A 17,639-nucleotide genomic window follows, 5' to 3' on the forward strand; every position below is an offset into this window, starting at 1 on the left:
GAAAAAAGTTCCTCAGTGCCCTCATATAGAGTACTATTTTTTTTTTTTTTTTTGAGGAAGATTAGCCCTGAGCTAACTGCTACCAATCCTCCTCTATTTTTGCTGAGGAAGACTGGCCCTGAGCTAACATCCGTGCCCATCTTTCTGTACTTTATATGTGAGACACCTGCCATGGCATGGCTTGCCAAGCAGTGCGTAAATACGCACCCAGGATCCAAACCCATGAACCCCGGGTCACCAAAGCAGAACATGTGAACTTAACTGCTACGCCACCGGACTGGCCCCCACAGTACTATTACTATATACAACTAAGCAGTGAAATAGCCACCATTGCCCTTCTGGAGTTTACATCCTAGAAGGGAATCATTTGCCCAAATCTTGAAGTGTCTATGATTTAACATCTCACTGAAAAATACCAAATTTGTTCTTTCTATTTTCCCCTTTGGAGAGTTCCTTCTGTCATGGACGACTCTATGTCCACTTGTATGTTGGAATGATCCGTAACATTGCTATTTAATCCAATCATAATCCCACTTGGATATGTGAAAACATTTGGGATGCCAACCTACGGGAGAAGGGGGCTTTGTTTTCAACATAAGATAGTATTAGAATCTTTCACAACTCAATTTTGAGAAATTTTTCATATCCGGCTCTTCTTACTGATAGATTGAATTATTAGAGCAAAATTCCAGTCTAGATAAGAAATAACATAACCGTTTAGCCTCCTGGCAAATTACTTTCAGCACCCACTTTCTCAAAATGACAAATATCAAAGCCTTCAAGTGGAAAAATCCTCCAAAGCATCAAGCCAATTGTGCAATGCAGCAAGCAGTGCAAGGAGAATTTTTTCCCCCTCTCTGCAGCAAAAAAGCCTGAACTTATTAGCATAAGGTAATATGATTCATATGTTAACTACCACTGGTTCTGAAATTGAGTCCCTCTTAGAAAGCCACCTACATTTGACCTCGATAAAGCCAAGAATTCCTCAAGTACCATCTCTCTTCTTTTTTTCAAAATGCATCTGCCATCTGCTTGCATTAGCACCTTGCTCAGTTAATGTACAATATAAAAATAGGGTAAGAGAGAGACTAATCGCCTCTCAGAGTTTGCTCTATCTTCTTAAATCCAACTACTGTTGCTGTCAAAAACTATTTGAATATTGTTTACAAACAGGTATTTTACTGGAAATTTGAGGTTCAGTGAGATACAACAGCTTGACAAATCACAACAGGGCAGTGCCCTGGGTGACCCAAGCCTCCTACTTTAGGCCAATTAGTCCATTCCTTTCTGCCCAGCACTATGCATTTCATGAATCTTTATAACAACCTTCCAGGGTCAGTAATATTAGTTCTATTTTATTGATGTGGAAACTGAGGTCCAGAGAACTTAAGTATCCCATCTAAGCTTTAAGTAGTTTAGCTGGGATTCAAGCCCAGGTCTGTCTTATTTCAAAGCACATGCACTTTCTACTACTGCTTTACGACTCAGTGTGGTCCCTGGACCAGCAGCATCGGCATCACTTGAGAGTGTGTTAGAAATGCAGAATTCTCAGTCCTACCACAGAACTGCAGAATCAGAATTCCCACTTTATCAAGATCCTCAGGTCATTTATGTGTGAAGTTTGACAGACTCTACACCATAACATTCTGCCTCTCTGAATACTGCTACTATTACCCCTTTCTATAGATCTGTGGTTCTCTATGGGGAGAAGGCGGGGGGCGAGGGCAGAGAAAGGAGAGGGGAGGGTGTTCCCCCCACCCAGGGACACTTGACAATGTCTGAAGACATTTTTGCTTGTCACAACTGGGGTGGGGTCAGGGGTGCATCTAGTGACATTCCACCATATTGACATACCACATTTTGTTTATCCATCCATTACCTGAAGGACAGTTGGGCTGTTTGCACCTTTTGTCTATTATGAATAATGCTGCTATAAACACTTGTGTACAAGTTTCTCTGTAGACACACGTTTTCATTTCTCTTGAGTAGATACTTATGAGTGGAACTGCTGGGTCATATGCTAACTGTAATGTTTAACTATTTGGGGAACTGCCAGACTGTTTTCCAAAGTGGCTGCACCATTTTACATACCACCAGCAGTGTACAAGGATTCCAATTTCTCCACATTCTCACCAACACTTGTTATTATATGTTTTTTTTATTCTAGTCATCTTAGTGGTTGGCTCCCACTGTGGTAAAGTGGTATTTCATTGTTTTATTTATTTATTTATGGTGAGGAAGATTGGCCCTGAGCTAACATCTGTTGCCAATCTTCCTCTTTTTGCTTGAGAAAGATTGTCACTGAGCTAACATCTGTGCCAATCTTCCTCTATTTTGTATGTGGGATGCCACCACAGCATGGCTTGATGGCTTATTGGCCATTTCTATATATTCCTTGGAGAAATCTCTATTCAAATCCTTTGCCCATTTTTTAATTGGGTTACTTGCTTGTTTATTACTGAGCTATAAGAGTTCTGCATAGAGGCCAGCCCTGTGGCCAAGTGGTTAAGTTTGCGCACTTTGCTTCAGCGGCCCAGGGTTTCACTAGTTCAGATCCTGGGCGTGAACATGGCACTGCTCATCAAGCCATGCTGAGGCAGTGTCCCACATAGCACAACCAGAAGGACCTACAACTAGAATATACAACTATGTACTGGGGGGCTTTGGGGAGAAGAAGAAGAAGAAAAACAAAGGAAGACTGGCAACAGATGTTAGCTCAGGTGCCAATCTTTAAAAAAAAAAAGAGTTCTTCATATATTTTAGATATAAGATCCTTATCAGGGGCCAGCCCCGTGGCCGAGTGGTTAAGTTCCAATGTTCCACTTCGGTGGCCCAGGATTTCGCCAGTTTGGATTCTGGGTGCAGACGTGGCACCGCTCATCAGGTCACGTCACATGCCACAACTAGAAGCACCCACAACTAAAATGTACAACTATGTACTGGGAGGATTTGGGGAGAAAAAGTAGTTTTAAAAAAAAAGATCCTTATCAGATACATGATTTGCTAATATTTTTTCTTTTCATTTTTTCATTTTTTTATTTTTTTTGAGGAAGATTAGCCCTGAGCTAACTACCGCCAATCCTCCTCTTTTTGCTGAGGTATACTGGCCCTGAGCTAACATCTGTGCCCATCCTCCTCCACTTTATATGTGGGATGCCTACCACAGCATGGCTTTTGCCAAGCGGTGCCATGTCCGCACCCAGGATCCAAACCAGCGAACCCCAGGAAACCGAGAAACAGAACGTGTGAACTTAACCACTGCACCACCGGGGCGGCCCCTTTTCATTTTTTTGGTGTCCTTCAAACTACAAAAGTTTTTAATCCTGATGAAGTTGAGTTTATCTATTTTTTCTTTTATTGTTCATCTTTTGGTGTCATATCTAAGAATCTTATGCCAAATCCAAAGTCATGAAGATTTATCCCTATGTTTTCTTCTAAGAGTGGTATAGTTTTTGTTCTTACATTTAGGTCTTTGATCTATTTTGAGTTAATTTGTGTGTGTGAAGTGAAGGGTTCAACTTCATTCTTTTGCATGTGGCTACCCAGTTGTCTCAGCACTATTTGTTGAACAGACTATTCATGCCCCCAATGAATGGTCTTAGCATCCTTGTCAAAAATCAGTTAACCAGGGGGTCAGCCCAGTGGCGTAATGGTTAAGTTTGTCCAGTCCACTTCAGAGGCCTGGGGTTCACCTGTTTGGATCCTGGACATGGACCTACACACCATCCATCAAGCCACGCTGTGGTGGCGTCCCACATGAAGGAATAAGAAGGACATACAACTAGGGATACAACTATGTACTGGGGCTTTGGGGAGGGAAAAAAAGAGGAAGATTGGCAACAGATGTTAGCTCCAGGCCAATCTTCAAAAAAGAAAAATCAGTTAACCAAAGATATATGGGTTTATTTCTGGACTCTCAATTCTATTCCATGGATCTATATGTCTGTCTTCATGCCAGTACCACATTATCTCGACTATGGTGGTTTTGTATTAAGTTTTGAAATCAGGAAGGGTGAGTCTTCTCATTTTGTCCTTTCAAGATTGTTTTAGCTATCTGGGTCCCTTGCAATTTCATATGAATTTTAGAATCAGCTTGTCAATTTCTACAAACAAGTAAGTTGGGATTCTGATAGGGATTGCACTGAATGTGTAGAGCAATGTGGGGAATATTGCTTTTTTAACAATGTTAAGTCTTATGATCCATACACAAGGAATATTTTTCCATTTATTTAGATCACCTTTAATTTCTTTCAACGTTTCACAATTTTCAGAGTATAAGTTTTTCACTTCTTTTGTTAAATTTATTCCTAAGTATTTTATACTTTTTGATACTATCATAAATAGAATTTTCTTAACTTCACTTTCAGATTGTTCATTGCATGTATATAGAATCACAATCAATTTTTATATATTGATCTTGTATCCTACAACCTTGCTGAACTTGTTTATTAGTTCCAATAGATTTTTAGTGGGTTCTTTAAAGTTTGTATATAATATCATGTTATCTGTGAATAGAGGTATTTTTACTCCTTCCTTTCTAACATGTATGTCTTTATTTCATTTTCTTCCCTGACTGTCCTGGCTGGAACCTCCAGTACAATGTTGAATAGAAATGGCATGAGTGGACATCCTTCTCTTGTTCCTGATCTTAGGGGGTAAGCATCCAGTCTTTCACCACTAAGTATGGTATCAGCTGTGGGTTTTTCACAGATGCTCTTTATCAGGTTCAGGAAGTTCCCTTCTATTCCTATTTTGTTGAGTGTTTTTCATCATGAAATGCTTCTGGATTTTGTCAAGTGCTTCTTCTCCATCTACTGAGATGATCATGGATTTTGTTTTTATTCTATGGATATGACATAATACATTAACTGATTTTCAGATGTTAAACCAACCTTGCATTCCTGGACTAAATCCTACTGGATTATGGCATATAATTCTTTTTACATGTTGGATTCAGTTTGCTAGTATTTTTGCTTCCATATTCATAAGAGATATTGGTCTCTAGTTTTCTTTTCTTGTCTGGTTTTGGTATCAGGGTAATGCTGGCCTCTTAAAATGAGTTGGGAAGTGGTCCCTCCCCTCCTCCTCCCTTCCTTTTTTGGAAGAGTTTGTGAAGAATTGTTCTTGAAATGTGTGGTAGAATTCAATGGTGAAGCTATCTGGGCCTCTAGTGAGTAGAGAGAACCTGGGCTTTTCATTGTGGGTAGTATTCTTACTTCTAATTTACTCTCTTCACTAGTTATAGGTCTATTCAGATCGCCTCTTTTTTTGAGTCAATTTTAGTAGTTCATGTCTTTCTAGGAATTAGTCCATCTCATTTAAGTTTTCTAATTATTTGGTGTACAACTGCCACTTTACTTTTTATTTTCCATGTGTTTCATGTCTTTTTTCTCTCTTCCTCCTTTACTACCTGCTTTTGCCTTAAGTGAATATTTTCTAATGAAGCATTTAAATTTAATGATTTTTTTCCACTATATTTTTAAGGGTTTTTTTTAGTGGTTTCTTTAGGGTTTACCATATAATCCCGACTTATCAGAATCAGCTTCAGATTTATACTAGCTTAATTCCAGCGATATGTAGAAATGTTACTCCTATATACCTCTATTCCCTTCCCCCTTTTTTGTAGTAGTATTATTATATATACGACATCTATTAAAGTTACAAACTTAACAATACATTGTTATAGTTATTACTTTACCATCTACAGTCATTTCCTTAGCCCTTTACAGCTGTGCTCCCACCCACCTCCTCTGTACTGTTATTGGCAAGTATATTACATTTCTATATGTTATAGGCCCAACACTATACCATATACATATTATTTTATAAATTTTCTTTTTAAATCAGTTAAGAGAAGAAAGAAGAAAAATATGCACTTACACTGTCTTTTATAATTATATAATAACCTTTACCAGTGCTCTTTGTTTTTTTAGTGTGGATTTGAATTACTACCTGAGGTCACTTACTTCTAGCCTGAAGAACTTCATTTAGTATTTCTTGTAAGGTAGGTCTTTGAGCAACAAAATCTTTCAGTTTGTCTAGGAAAGTCTTTACTTCACCTTCATTTCTGAAATGTCCTTTCCATTCATAACTAGCTGTCCTGGATATAGGATTCTTAGTTGATAAGATTTTCTTTGGGCACTCTGAATATGTTATTCAATATGTTACTGAATATGTTCCACCTCTGGCCTCCAGTTTCTGCTGAGAAGTCAGCTGTTAATCTTATTGGTATTCCCTTTTATAAGTGTCAAGTCATTTTTCTCTTGCTACTTTCAAGATTTTCTCTTTGCCTTTGACTTTCAGCATTTTTACTATGATAAGTCTGTTTGTGAATCTCTTTGTGTTTATCCTCCTGGGAGCTCACTAAGCCTCCTGAATGTATAAGCCACTGTTTTTCAATAAATTTAGGAAGTTTCAGACATTATTTTTTGAATATTTTTCCTCTCTCCTCTCCTCCTGGTATTCCCATTACAAATGTTGGTGCACTTAATAATCTCCCACAATTCTGAGGCTCTGTACCTTTTCTTCATTCTTTTTTCTCTCTACTCTTCAGCTTGCATAATCTATATCAATCTATCTTCAAGTACACTAAGTCTTTCTTCTGCCAGTTTGAATCTACTTGACCCCTCTACTGAATTTTTCATTTCAGTCATTGTACTTTCTTTCTTTTTTTTTTTTTAAAGATGATTAGCCCTGAGCTAACATCCATGCCCATCTTCCTCTATTTTATACGTGGGACGCCTAGCACAGCATGGCTTTTGCCAAGTGGTGCCATGTCCGCACCTGGGATCTGAACCGGTGAACCCCGGGCTGCCGAGAAGTGGAACCTGCACACTTAACCACTGCACCACCGGGCCGGCCCCTCAGTCATTGCACTTTCTGACTCCAGAATTTTAATTTGGTTTTTGTTTTTTTGGAGGAAGATTAGCCCTGAGCTAACATCTGCCACCAATCCTCCTCTTTTTTTGCTGAGGAAGACTAGCCCTAAGCTAATAACCATGCCCATCTTCCTCTAATTTATATGTGGAATGCTTGCCACAGCATGGCTTGACAAGCAGCGCATAGGTCCCCACCCAGAATCCAAACCCGCGAACCCTGGGCCACCAACACGGAACGTGCAAATTTAACCACTACACCACTGGGCTGGCCCCTAATTTGGTTCGTTTTTATATTTCCTATCTCTTTATTGATATTCTCTATTTGATGCAAAAATATCATTATATATTCCTTTACTTTTTTAATGCTTTCCTTTAGTTCTGAGAACATATTTATAATGTATACTTTGAAACCTTTTTGTTAAATCTGACATCTGGTGCCTCTCACAAGCAATATCTGCTGCTAGATTTTCCCATTATATGGAACATACTTCCCTGTTCCTTAGCATGCCTCATAATTTTTCACTGGAAACTAGACATTTTAGATAGTATATTATAGCAACTCTGGGGACTGGTCCCCTCCTCTCCAGGGCTTGTTATTACTATTTGCTTGTGTCTCTGCTTAGTGACTGGCTAGATTGTTTCAGTGAAATCAATTTCCTCATTCAGTGTTAAGGCCTATGATGTTGCTCCTCAGAGAGGTACATCTTTGGGTATGCCCACAGTCACCTTGGATGACAGTGTGTTTTAGTAGGGCTCTCTTCTTCTTTCCCTAATCATACCTAGCTGTTAAACTCCACTCATTGTGATATATTGTTCTATTATTTTCAACAATGCCCTGGGTATAACTTGCTCTACAAAGTAATCCAATCAAAAAGTAGTTCTGGGGCCGGCCCATTGGCACAGCAGTTAAGTGCACACATTCTGCTTCAGCGGCTGGGGGTTCGACGGTTCGGATCCGGGGTGCAGACATGGCACCACGTGGTAAGCCATGCTGTGGTAGGCATCCCACATATAAAAGTAGAGGATGGGGCCAGCCCGGTGGCTGAGTGGTTAAGTTCTCGAGCTCTGCTTCAGCAGCCCAGGGTTTTGCCAGTTCGGATCCTGGGCACGGACATGGCACCACTCATCTGGCCATGCTGAGGTTGCGTCCTGCATGCCACAACCAGAAGGACCCACAACTAAAAATATACAACTATGTAACAGACGACTTGGAGGAGAAAAAGGAAAAAAAAGAAAATCTTTAAAAAAAGAAAAAGATCTTTAAATAAATAAATAATAAAGCAGAGGAAGATGGGCATGGATGTTAGCTCAGGGCCAGTCTTCCTCAGCAAAAAGAGGAGGATTGGCAGCTGATGTTAGCTCAGGGCTAATCTTCCTCAAAAACAAAACAAAACAAAAAAGGTAGTTCTTTTGAGGAAACAGTTTCTGAGATTAGTGTGTGCTATTTGTTCTGACCCCAAGAGGGCTCTTCCCAGCTGTCCTATTCCAAGATTCTCTCCTGCAAACTAGTTGGCCTACAGTCTAGGCTGCTTTCTTTGTTAAATCCACAACTCTCTCCCCAGTTGCCTTTCACCAAAACCTCCACAGTTCTTGAGTACCCTTAGGCACAAACTTCTCTGCTCTGTTGCAAATGAAGAGACTAGAAACTAAGGGTTTTAAAGCCTGCTTCTCCCTCCAGGCAAAACCTCTGAGCTCTTGGGGGATGGGGGATGGGGGACACACTAAACCGAAGTCTTCTCAGTTTGCCTGTCCTAGCTGGAACTACTATCTCACAAACTGAGGTTGGGGACAAGAACAATTGAGAACACAGTATTCTCAGTGTGCCACACCCAGCGTACAGCCCCCATTCCATAAGAAGGAGCTGGCTGGAAGACGGAAGTCCCATCTTTCAACCACTCATCTGGGACCTAGCCTCAGCAACAAGTAGGCTTGGGCAGGCTGAGAAGCTCTGAAGTCCTGCTCCTCCTGGGAAGAAAGCCATCTGACTGGGAGCTGGGAGTAGAGGCAGCGCTGTGTTCTGGGTTACAGCAGTCAGAGTGGAATTTCCACTTTGCTGAGCTGGGAGCAGGGAGGGTGGTAGTGGTCTTGGTTCAAATACCACAAACTCTCACCTTTCTTACCAAATTTTGATAGATTTTCTTGAAAAGATATTTCTTCACTTGATGTTTTCTCTTAGGATCATTTCCAGAGGGTTTAAATTGCTGTTTTTTTAAAAATAATTTTACCAGTTTCACAGGGGACCAGGTCAGTGGAGCACCTCACACTGTCATGACAGAAACATGACCTAAGGCTGCTTTTGTGCTACAATGGTAGAGCTGAAGAGGCGAGAAGTTGCAACTGAGACCCTATGGCCTAAGAGGTGAAAATATTTATTATGTGGCCCTTTACAGAAAAAGTTTGCCAACCCCTGACTTAAGTCACTGCTGCCCATGCTACAGACCACACTCTGAGTAGCAAGGACCTAAATTACATGAGAGGCAGTACTGTACTGGCTAAGAGCTTGATTCAAAAACCTCACTTCACTGTTTACTAGATATATGGTTTTGGGGTATCTACTTTTTTTTTCCCCTAAAGATTGGCACCTGAGCTAACAATTGTTGCAATCTTTTTTTTTTTTCCTGCTTTTTTCTCCCAAATCCCCCTAGTACATAGTTGTATATTTTAGTTGTGGGTCCTTCTAGTTGTGGCATGTGGCAGCTGCCTCAACGTGGCCTACTGAGCAATGCCACGTCCGCGTCCAGGATCTGAACCCTGGGCAGCCAAAGCGGAGTGGGCGAACTTAACCACTTGGCCACGGGGTCGGCCCCATAGGGTACCTACTTCTTTGGGTTGTTGTTGAGAATTAAATGTATGAATGTAGGGCACTTAGAAAGTATTCAATACCTGGTAACTATTATCACCGTGATGGAAACTGTACGTAAAGTTTAAGACACCACCTCATTCCTCAAACTGTTTTTTTCTCCAGAAAATTTAAGTTTTGGAAAAGAGAAACAAGTCTACACTTTCCAATAAAAGGAGATGCAACTTTTAACACCAGGGATATATAATATTATCTAATGAAGTCAAAACTCTATAGAGCTGGACCTGAACCTGCCACGGAAAACTAGAATTCGCTACCACCGATTCTTCCAGCCTCTTGCAGTAACAATGAATGAAAACCTTCAGGAAGTGCTTCCAAACCCAAAAGCCCTACTGAAAAAAGCAGCAATTATCTTCAACATGAGCATTTGGGCCTAGATGGCTCCTTCTGGTTCTGGCCATCTCTACCTAATATCTACCTCAAGCTTCCACCTCGACTGTCACCGGGGCAAGGGCGCCCGGGTCGCTGCCCGACCCGCACCAGGGCCCGGCGAGGGAATTCTGGGCTCCCCTTCGCCGCGGCCCGTCGGGGCTGCCGGCCGGTTACCTCGCAATTGAACTCCATCTCGGCGTCCATGGTGACGATCCGCACGGTGAACGTCTTGGGCTGCTTCCTCTTGAGCGAGCTGAAGCTCATGCGGGAAGCGATGGCCCCGGCCATGGCGCGGGGCTCAGGCTCGGGACCCTCGCGCCCCGAAGCCTGCGCTCTGGGCCTGTTAGCCCCCCTGAAGGAGCCGCACAGGCCTCAGGGCCACCATGGTGGCCGGCCGGCCGGCCTGGGAGCTGTCTGGGCGACGCGGGCCCCCAGCGGCCAGCATGGGCCGCGAGGACCCTGCCCCGGGAGCGGAAAGGAGAGTTGGGGGGCGGGCCCTGACGGCCCCGGGCAGGGAACGCGGGCGGGCACGGACGGGGTGGGCACGGCCCGGCACTCCGGTACTCAGGCCGAGGACGCTGGGGACGCCCGGGCACCGGCCCCTAGACAGCGGCGGACCAGACCCCGCGCGCCTCTCAGCGGCCGACCGAGGTCTCGGGGCCGCGCTACAGCCGGGCGCGCACGTGCGCGCGTGGCTGTCACCGTCCTCACTCCGTGCACCCGCGGGAAGCGTCCCCTCCCCGCAGCCCCGGGCCTGCTCCCCGCCCCGCCCTCAGGCCCCCCAGATCTCTACACACAGCTCAACCTAACGGGCGACCTCCGCCCAGACGCCGCGGTTGGCTAAGAACTCCGAGGGAGGCGGGACTTTCCCTGTTCCGTCCCGCCTTCTTCAGAACGACTTCACCAATTGGAAGTTCTGCCCCAAGTGGAGATGTGGGCATGGGCTCAGCGCTGAGTGGCTATAGCGGCAGTCACTCCGAACGCTTTTGTTCGTAGGGGTACGCCTACTCTAGCAAGACTGGTTGAGGTGGCGAAGCCCGGCGCGCCTTTCCCGGGAAACCACGTAGAAACTGGTCCCGGGGCGGGGGAATCAGCGCCTTCGGACCAAGTACGCGTCGAGTGTGGCGCCCCAGAGCATCGTGTTTCGTACGCCCGGCGGATAATTCTGTTTGGCATTTAATTAATTACATATACTGACCTCTATGTTTCTTAAACTTTTAAATCACTTGTGGAGGCCGATTAGGTTGCCGGCACTCTCCCCCGGATATCTTCTCCTTCTCTACAGGAGAAGTATGATTATCAAGGGAGGCGGGTAATAATTGTACCGACCTCGTGGGGTTGTTGAGGAGTTTAAACGAGTTAATATACATACAGCTTTAGAACAGTGGCTGGCACGTACTGGGCTGAATCCTATGAAATTGCTGTTTTGGAGATGAAAAACAGTCGAAAAATGAAAGCATTTTTCATTTTGTAGTCTATGATTTATATTTTAGAGCCATAAAAGTGCATTTATTTTTTAAATGCCATCAAAGGTTATAACGTGGATGTGATGGGGGGGTTATAACTTTCTGTACTTAGAAAATTATATTTTGAAATAATTGTACAGAGACTATTTCATGCGTTTTAGCTGAACGGTAAGCACTCCATGAGTGTTAACCATCGTTAGCATCGCCCCCACTCTACAGCTGAAGAAACAGGCTCAGAGTGACAGAGCCACTTGCTGCCCATCACCCCGATGATGAGAGGTAAAGCTGGCACTGAACCCAGGTTTATCGCACTCGGTATTACCACTGCACTGCCCTGCTTCCCTGATTGTGACGTCCAGATTGCTTCCTGTTGCAGCCCCAAGAAACATGAACTATAGTTCTGGAGAACTCAACAGACACTGTTGCTATAACTACACTAAGCATAAATCTAGCTCTTCGCCATGGGCCCCTATAGCACCATGAACCACCAGCCAGGCCCCAGGAGTCATTGGCTGGCACACCCAGCGGGGCTGCAGTGGGGGAACATTACGTCCAGTCTGCTGCTAGCAAATTCTCCCCCACCAAGCTGATTGTTCAGCACAATATGGGCCTGATGTGGGAGTGTCTTCATTTTCATTGTTTCAGTTCTTACCTGCAGGAGGGAGAACTGTGTTCTCCTATTGCCTCCCTACGGGGACAAAAATCAGGGCTTTATCCCAGGGCCAAGACTGCTGACAGAAAATGAGTGACTCTAGGAACCCACTGAGGAATAGAAAGAGGAGGTGGATCAGACACCAGGGGCTAAAAATTACTTTGATGACTACTAATAGCTTGTTTTCATGGAAGGCTTATTAGGTGCTAGGCACTGGGTTAAGTGGCCAAACATGTGAAATTTGACATTCCTGGGGGGACATCCAGGTAGATATACCGGTCTGGATCTCAGAAGAGAGGCCAAGGCCAGAATCAAAAAATGTGGTGGAATATTATGCTGGCATTAAAAGTGCCATTCACAAAGAATAAACAGAGATGATAATAGTACCTACTAGATAAGGGTTTGAGAAGGAATAGTTCAGGTAGAGCTCATTAAGAAAGACCTGACACACAAACATCAGTTAGTAAATATGTATTGAATGAATAAGTGAAGAGCATGAGAAAATACTATGGTCTCAACTATGGGAACAATATTAATAGCTACCATATATTAGATGCTTACCATCTAAGATATTCTGTAAAGGGTTTTGCATGCTTTATTTCTTTTGATCTTTATCCAAGTCTTATTTGATAGGTATTGTATTATATCCCTAGTTTATACATGAGGCAACTGGATAAAGCTGAAATGAGGTAATTTACCCAAAAGGATAATTGATAGAGCTGCAATTTGCCTTCAGAACTGTTTTAATCCAGATCTCATCTGACTTACATTTTCATTCTCCCCTTCTTCCAGAAGAACAGTGTTTCTCAAAGTGATGTCCTTCCCTCCAGGGGACATTTGGCAATGTCTGGAGGTTTTCTTAGTGGTCACAGCTAGGGGGGGCTCCAGTCATCTGTGGGTAAAGGCTAAGGTGCTGTCAAACATCCTACAATGCACGGGACAACCTTCCACAACAAAGAATCATCCAGCCCTAAGAGTCAATAGTGCCGAAATAAAGAAATCCTGCTCTAGATCAACGATTCTTTTTTTGAGTCAAAAACACTATATTGAGAATCTGATCAAAGTAGTGAACCCTCTCCTCAAAGGAATGCACACATGCGGGCTGGCCCGGTGGCACAGTGGTTAAGTGGGCACGTTCCGCTTCAGCAGCCCAGGTTCGCTGGTTCGGATCCCGGGTGCGGACGTGGCACTGCTTGTCAAGCCATGCTGTGGTAGGCATCCCACATATAAAGTGGAGGAAGATGGGCACCGATGTTAGCTCAGGGCCAGTCTTCCTCAGCGAAAAGAGGAGGATTGGCAGCAGTTAGCTCAGGGCTAATCTTCCTCAAAAGAAAAAAAAAAGGAATGCACGCATGCACAGAATTTTGCACATGGTTTTAGGAGATTCATGGCAAATCTCGGCCGAAGCACGTCTCTGAACCCCAGAATAAGTCAACTCATCTCCAGATTATATTAACTCATCCTCGATACTGCATGTGAATTCTAGATTGTGACACCTCTGCCAAAAACTAGACTGTCATTTTTCACCACTTGCAGAATTACTTTTACTTCACATAGGCATGAAGCCAGTGTCTTGCACTGAGGGTGTTATAAGAAACAGCTCTGGGGCTGGCCAGTGACACAGCGGTTAAGTGCGCACGTTCTGCTTCTGTGGCCCAGGGTTCGCCGCTTTGGATGCCAGGTGTAGACATGACACCGCTCGGCAAGCCATACTGTGGCAGGCGTCCCACATTTAACATAGAGGAAGATGGGCATGGATGTTAGCTCAGGGCCGGTCTTCCTCAGCAAAAAGAGGAGGATTGGCAGCAGATGTTAGCTCAGGGCTAATCTTCCTCAAAGCAAAACAGCCCTGAGGAACTCTGACTGTCTTTACAGTAGAGGTTTAGCTGACAAAGGTTCACACAGCATCCTTTCTATGAAGACCCATGAGAAAAACATCTCTTATGCTCCAGCACTTTTATTTCTCATAGGAGACTGATTTGCTTTTTACTTTTTAAATAACTTTTATTTTGTTTTTCCTTCTTTTACAAGTAATCCCTGTGCATTACAAAAAAGAAATAAAAAATTGCAGATAAGCAGTGTGGTAGGCATAATTCTAAAATGTACCCCAATGACCCAGTGCCTTGTATACTATTCCTCTTCGAGCATGGGCAAGACCTATCGATGTGATGGGATATTATTCCTGTGATTTTGTTACTTTATATGGCAAAAAGAACTTTTGCAGAAGTAATCCCTAATCAGTTGAGTTCATCAAAGGTGAGATTTTTTTGGGTGGGGCTGACCTAATCAGGCGAACTCTTAAAAGATGGTCTAGAGGTTGGGCAAGACAGAGAGAGTGAGAGAGATGCATTCCTGCTTGCTTGGAAGAAAACAAACACCCATGTCATGAACTGCGTATGGGGCTATGTTGGAAGAAAGTCTGGGTGGTCTCTGGGAGCAGAGAGTGGTCCCCATCTGGCAGCTAGCAAGAAAACAGGGACTTCAGTCCTACAACCACAAGCAGCTGAATTTTACCAACAACCTGAATGAGCTAGCAAAAGGATCCTGAGCTCCAGATGAGGACCGTGGTATGGCTGACACCTTAATTACAGCCTTGTGAAACTTTGAGCAGAAGATCATGCTAAGCCATGCCCCGATTCCAGACGTGTGACACTGTGAGATAATAAATGTAATTACCACTAAATTTGTGGTAACTTGTTACACAGTAATAGAAAACTGATACAAGCAAAGGAAAAACAAATTTTAAATTGCATAATCCACTGGCTCACTCTTTTCATATAGTACATATTATTTTGTGATTTGCTAGTTTTTCATTCATTAATATATTATGACTATTTTCCCATATCATTAAATATTCTAGAATATAATTTCGAAAGGCTGCATAGGATCTCATGCATGGGTGTAATTTTTTTTTCTGTCTTAAACACACTGTGAATCATGTAGCCGATCGTGTTTTTTTCCTGGAGTTTGCTGTTAGGAAGAGCAGAGCCAAATTTGAAGTCAGCCTCTGGCAATTGTATCTGGCCTTGCCTTATCTTTGGCTTCATCTTATTTTTCCTGCGCTTATGCCTCACTTTGCATTAACTTTCTCCCCACCCACTTACTGTTTATTTGTTTTTACAAAGTTATGGATCCCTTACTTAAAGGCTTTTTTGTTTATTTATTTTTCTTAGGTCAATAGTTTATATAGCAATGTGTTTTTTACATATATATAATTTTTAAACCTTTTTTTGGAACTAATATTGGACTTAAAGTTTGCAAAAATAATATTCTCTATATCCTCATTCAGCTTCCCCTAATGTTAGCATCCTACTTAATCATAGTATAATTATCAGAATCAAGAAATTAATATAGATACACTACTATTATCTAAAGTAAAACCTTATTTAAATTTCACCAGTTTTTCCAATACTGCCCTTTTTTTTTAAATTGTATTATCATTTCATTTCTTTTTTTTTTTTTTTTGAGGAAGATCAGCCCTGAGCTAACATCTGCTGCCAATCCTCCTCTTTTTTGGCTGAGGAAGACTGGCCCTGAGCTAACATCAGTGCCCATATTCCTCTATTTCATATGTGGGACGCCTGCCACAGCATGGCTTGACAGACAGTGCATAGGTCCACCCAAGATCCCAACCAGTGAACCCTGGGCCCCCGAAGCAGAGCATGCGAACTTAACCACTGCACCTAGTTCCAAGCTTCTAATGATGGCTTGGCCTTTCTGGTGACCAACCCCATCCAGGAGCTCACCAAGCATCACTTCATTAGAACAAAAGATATTCCTATCACCCAGGAAATTCCAAGGTATTTAGGAGCTTTGTGTCAGAAACCAGGGTCAATAAACAAATATTTGAACAAAAACTGCTCTTAGTGCCTTTATCACTTCGGAAGTTACAAGGGTTTTAGGAGCTCTGTGCCAGGAACCAGGGACAGAGACTAGATATATATTTTCTATTATTTCACCGGACACAATTCAACCCATCACACTCCCCTTCCAGGAGCCACATTTATGCCAGGATAGCTGGGCAGGTCCGCGGAAGTCACATTTTTCAGGAAGGATGCCTTTTGTAAACTTCACATGATTCAAAACTTCGTATTCCAAGATCCTTTTATCTCCATAGGAATGAATGTAAAGTGGGCAACGAAATGTGCTCCCACAGCTCGTAAGTCTGCAGGCATCTTACCCTATTTTTGCTTTTGATTTTGCTTTGCATCTTCGTAGCCTTATCTCTACCTGATAGCCCTCTCCGATACTAACAGCACCACCTGTCACAGGTGGTTGAGTCTTCTTTGCGGTGTTTTATCACATCCAATAACCACTCCAAAGATATTGATTTGGGGGTGTGTTTTTCACCACTAGCATCTCTTTTTTGTGAATGCTTGAATGTCATTATAGCTCTTTTTTTTAATTATATATATTCTATTTCTTTCTCTTTTTTTTAAAAAAAGATTTTAGTTTTCCTTTTTCTCCCCAAAGCCCCCTAGTACATAGTTGTGTATTTTTTTTAGTTGTGGGTCCTTCTAGTTGTGGCATGTGGGACGCCACCTCAGCATAGCTTGATGAGCAGTACCATGTCCGCGCCCAGGATTAGAACCGACGAAACCCTGGGCCACTGAAGTGGAGCGCATGAACTTCACCACACGGCCATGGGGCTGGCCCCTGTTATAGCGTTTTACTTTTATTTTTTTTTAAAGATTTTATTTTTTTCCTTTTTCTCCCCAAAGCCCCCCGGTACGTAGTTGTATATTCTTCTTTGTGGGTCCTTCTAGTTGTGGCATGTGGGACACCGCCTCAACGTGGTTTGATGAGCAGTGCCATGTCCGCGCCCAGGATTCGAACCAACCAAACCCTGGGCCGCCTGCAGCGGAGCGCGCGAACTTAACCACTCAGCCACAGGGCCAGCCCTGTTATAGCGTTTTAAAGTGGTTTATATGACAACGAATGGCATAAGAACAGCTCAAGAGTCACAAAAAGGCTTTGCTAGAGTCCAAAGCACGCTAACAACAGTATAATTTGCTCAATAATGACACCCAATGTGGTCGTTTCCTGGCTACAGTGGCGCCACCTTGTGGCAGTAGCATAAACACAGTTTATAATTCCACCCAGGGGCCTGGCAGTGGTGGAGTGGTTAAGTTGGTGCGCTCTGGTTCGGTAGCCTGAGATTCAACGGTTCAGATCCTGGGCGGGGAGGAGACCTGCACACTGCTCATCAAGCCATGCTGTGGCAGCATCCCACATGGAAGAACTAGAATGACCTACAACTAGGATATACGACTATGTACTGGGGTTTTGGGGAGAAAAAAAAAAAGGAAGATTGGCAACAGATGTTAGCTCAGGGCCGATCTTCCTCACCAAAAAAAAAGAGCTCAATTTATAATTCTATCCAGACAGCATTGAAATTGTTTAATATCTAA

General features: G+C 43.1%; 1 protein-coding gene across 5 annotated transcripts in view; it reads right to left on the reverse strand.

The window, feature by feature from the left end:
* NF2 (NF2, moesin-ezrin-radixin like (MERLIN) tumor suppressor) overlaps nucleotides 1–11,171 on the reverse strand; it is a 74,413-nt gene extending 63,242 nt beyond the window's left edge. For all 5 annotated transcript variants that reach the window (XM_008515679.2, XM_008515680.2, XM_070626926.1 and 2 more), the window contains exon 1: nucleotides 10,285–11,171. In XM_008515679.2, the coding sequence (XP_008513901.1) occupies nucleotides 10,285–10,398 (114 nt within the window). In that variant the 5' untranslated portion in view covers nucleotides 10,399–11,171. The remainder of the gene's footprint in view (nucleotides 1–10,284) is intronic.
* Between the last annotated feature and the right edge of the window lie 6,468 nt (nucleotides 11,172–17,639).

Source organism: Equus przewalskii, chromosome 7 (assembly GCF_037783145.1).
Source record: "Equus przewalskii isolate Varuska chromosome 7, EquPr2, whole genome shotgun sequence".
In the NCBI taxonomy this organism is placed as follows: domain Eukaryota; kingdom Metazoa; phylum Chordata; class Mammalia; order Perissodactyla; family Equidae; genus Equus; species Equus przewalskii.